At 41.4% G+C, this 3,708-nt stretch overlaps 1 protein-coding gene across 2 annotated transcripts in view; it reads left to right on the top strand.

Moving 5' to 3' along the window:
* Positions 1–3,708, top strand: part of USP54 (ubiquitin specific peptidase 54) — a 127,199-nt gene that overhangs the window by 78,734 nt on the left and 44,757 nt on the right. For both annotated transcript variants that reach the window (XM_011928085.1, XM_011928078.1), the window contains one exon: positions 1,586–1,720. In XM_011928085.1, coding sequence (XP_011783475.1) covers positions 1,586–1,720 — 135 coding nt within the window. The remainder of the gene's footprint in view (positions 1–1,585; positions 1,721–3,708) is intronic.

Raw genomic sequence — 3,708 nt, 5'->3', positions numbered from 1 at the left:
TTTTGTATTTTTAGTAGAGACGGGGTTTCACCGTGGTCTCGATCTCCTGACCTTATGATCCGCCCGCCTCGGCCTCCCAAAGTGCTGGGATTACAGGCTTCAGCCACCGCGCCCGGCCCACATATCCAATTATTTAACTGTGGACCTAGATCATTCCTTTTGGTCTAGTTTAAGAGGTTACTAATAGACATTCTTCCTCTTCCAGTAACAAATTATGGAAGGCCCTGCCCTGCCTTTCGTTGACCTTATAATGGACTTGTGTATAAATTTCTAGGTTGAGCGAAAATAATGTGGAGTAATTATAACAGGTTTCCCTCACAGCTTATTAAAGAATACTAAATATGTATTGCTGGCACTGCCTCCCTCACATCATATGGAGATATTTGTAGGAACATAATAGCAGGTTACACAGTAATCTGTTCTTGAGCTGCTGCAGGAGTAGATATTCAGTATGTATGAGGAGGAAAGGTGCTAGTGAGAGGGCAGAATGGGAAAACAATTTTTTTTTTGAGTTGGAGTCTTGCTCTGTTGCCCAGGCTGGAGTGCAGAGGCGCAGTCTCGGCTCACTGCAAGCTCTGCCTCCCAGGTTCACGTCATTCTCTTGCCTCAGCCTATAAATACTAATAGGGCTGGGTGCAGTGACTCATATCTGTAATGCCAGCACTTTTAGAGGCCAAGGTAAGAGGATTGCATGAGCACAGGAGTTTGAGACCAGCCTGGACAATATGGTGAGACCCCATCTCTTACAAAACAGTTGAAAAGTTAGCGGTGTGTGGTGGTGCATGCCTGTAGTCCCATTTACTCAGGAGATTGAGGCTGCAGTTAGCCATGTTCATGCCACTGCACTCCAGCTTGTGTGACAAAGCGAGACCCTGTTCAAAAAAACGACAACAAAAACACACACACAAAAACCAACTAAACAAAAAACCCACAAATATGCACAAAAGTATCCTATGTATTATTTAGGGATATATATGTAAAACTATTAAAAACAAGATTATACAACAAATTTATGATATGAGTGGCTGGTAGAGAGTGGGGCAGTCTTAAACAGGACTTTGGCATTATCTGTAGATGAAAGTAAACATGATAGAATGTTTATTTCTGGGTATTAGACTCACAGATTTTTGTTGTATTAATCTTTGTACTTTTTGGTAATTTTATATTAGCTGAAAATTTTAAAAGAAAGGGGGTCAAGATTCATAGGATGAACCCCCAGAAAATAATTTGTTGATACGTTTATATGTAGTTTTTCTTTTTTTACTTAACCCATCTACTTCTGTCTGTATTAGAGGAAGAAGAAATGAGGTAACTGTATTACATTAATTCATGACAGTGGTTTCTCCTAATGTGTCCTTGGCATCACACTCAGATGAAAGAATGAGGATCTTTATTAGCACAGATCATGCCCTTCATTCTGATTCTTGATTTTATTTTTAATTACTAACTGCAAGCATGTCAACCCATGGGAAGCACATTTGGTTTTATCACTATCATCATGGAGATGCTAGCATGACAGACTAGGATATATACTAGTTTAATAACAGCATTGCACTTTTTCTCTTGTCTAACCTCTTCCCTACAGGGAATCTTTAACCAGTTTCAGTGTAGTAGTGAAAAAGTGCTTCCATCTGACACTCTCCGCAGTGCTCTGGCAAAGACTTTCCAGGATGAACAACGTTTCCAGCTGGGAATTATGGATGATGCTGCAGAGTGCTTTGTAAGTGCTGGCCTCTGGCCCTCTTTGATATGGGGTGGGGCTGTTGATGCTCTCCATCAGGGACTGGCTACTTTATGGTGGAATTTACTGTGTCCTTATCTCTACAGTTAGAACTAGGAGTTTCTCTGATTTTTCAGGGATCTAAAATGTCTCTGTTATAGCAGTGTGTTATTATTTTTCCTTTAGGCTGGTGGTTTTGTGCTTGTCATTGCATAAAATATCAGCTTTCACCTTCAGAGGATCCAAGGCTCATTAAAATACAAATTGCTGGGCTGTACCCCCAGAGCTTCTGATACAGTAGGCCTAGTGGAGGGGTCTCTGAATATCTGTATCTAACAGGTTCCTAAGTAATGCTGATACTGATGCTGCTCTTCCATTTCTACAGATAATTAATCAGGGAATAACTGAGTCCCTAGCATAAGTGTGATGTGCTAGATAGATAGCTACATTGCCCCCAGTGCCCCTCACTCTTCTGAACTCTGTGTTCTATCCGTCAGCCTTCAAAAGACTCTCTGTACATCTATTTAGAAAATTTGAGGCCGGGCACAGTGGCTCACACCTGTAATCCCAGCACTTTGGGAGGTCAAGGCAGGCGGATCACAAGGTTTGGAGTTCAAGACCAGCCTGGCCAACATAGTGAAACCCCATCTCTACTAAAAATACAAAAATTAGCCAGGCATGGTGGTGGGTGCCTATAGTCCCAGCTACTTGGGAGGCTGAGGCAAGAGAATCACTTGAACCTGGGAGGAGGAGGTTGTAGTGAGCCTGGATTGTACCAAAGCATTCCAGCCTGGGTGACACAGCAAGACTCTGTCTCAAAAAAAAAAAAAAAAGAAGAGAAAATTTAACAATGATATATATCTCATCACAGGATAAAATGTGGCCCCAAATCAGAGGTGCTCCTGAGGAACTGGATCACTGATATATTACTTGTGGCAATGTAAAATGGTATAGCTACTCTGGAAAACAGTTTGGCAGTTTCTTAAAAAGCTAGACATGTAAAGTACCATGTGATCTAGCAATTACATTCCTGGACATGTATCCCACAGAAACGAAAACTTATATTAAAACAAAACCTGTTTATGAATGTTCATAGAAGTGTTATTCATAATAGTAAAAAACTGGAAGCAACCCAAATGTCCTTCAGTGAGTAGATGGCTAAACAAATGATAGTACTTCTGTACCGTGAAGAACTATGTAGCAATACAAAGCATTAAGTATTTTTATAAAAATAAAAAGAAACTATTGATTTACACAACTTGGATAGATCTCAAGGGAATTACGCTAAGTGTAAAATGCAATATCAAAAGGTTATATGCTGGCCGGGCGCGGTGGCTCACTCCTATAATCCCAGCACTTTGGGAAGCCAAGGCGGGTGGATCACTTGAGGTCAGGAGTTCGAGAACAGCCTGGTCAACATGGTGAAACGCTGTCTCTACTAAAAATACAAAACTTAGCCAGACATGGTGGTGCATACCTGTAATCCCAGCTACTCGGGAGGCTGAGGCACGAGAATCGCTTGAACCTGGGAGGTAGAGGTTGTAGTGAGCCGAGATCATTCTACTGCACTCCTGCCTGGGCGACAGAGCCAGACTGTGTCTCAAAAAAAAAAAAAAAAAAAAAAAAGGTTATGTGGTATATGATCCCATTTATATAACATTCTTGAAATAAAATGATGGAGATGAAAGAAGACATTAGTGATTACTACAGGTTAGGGTTGGGTTTGGACAGGTAAGGCTCTAAATAGCTAGCATGAGGGAGCCTTGTGATGGAACTGGTCTATATCTTAATAAAATGGCACAGAGCTATACATACTCACACACAAATGAATGCATGTAAAACTGGTGAAATCTGAATAAAGTCTGGATTCTATCAATGTCCATTTCCTGGTATAGTTACCAAAGATGTGGTGGCTCACACCTGTAATCCCAGCACATTGGGAGGCTGGGGCGGGCAGATCATGAGGTCAGGAGATCGAGACCATCCTG

This window comes from Colobus angolensis, unplaced genomic scaffold, assembly GCF_000951035.1.
Source record: "Colobus angolensis palliatus isolate OR3802 unplaced genomic scaffold, Cang.pa_1.0 Scaffold12, whole genome shotgun sequence".
Taxonomy (NCBI): Eukaryota; Metazoa; Chordata; class Mammalia; order Primates; family Cercopithecidae; genus Colobus; species Colobus angolensis.
The sequence above is the reverse complement of the archived record's forward strand: the minus strand, read 5'-3'. Positions and strand labels throughout refer to the sequence as shown.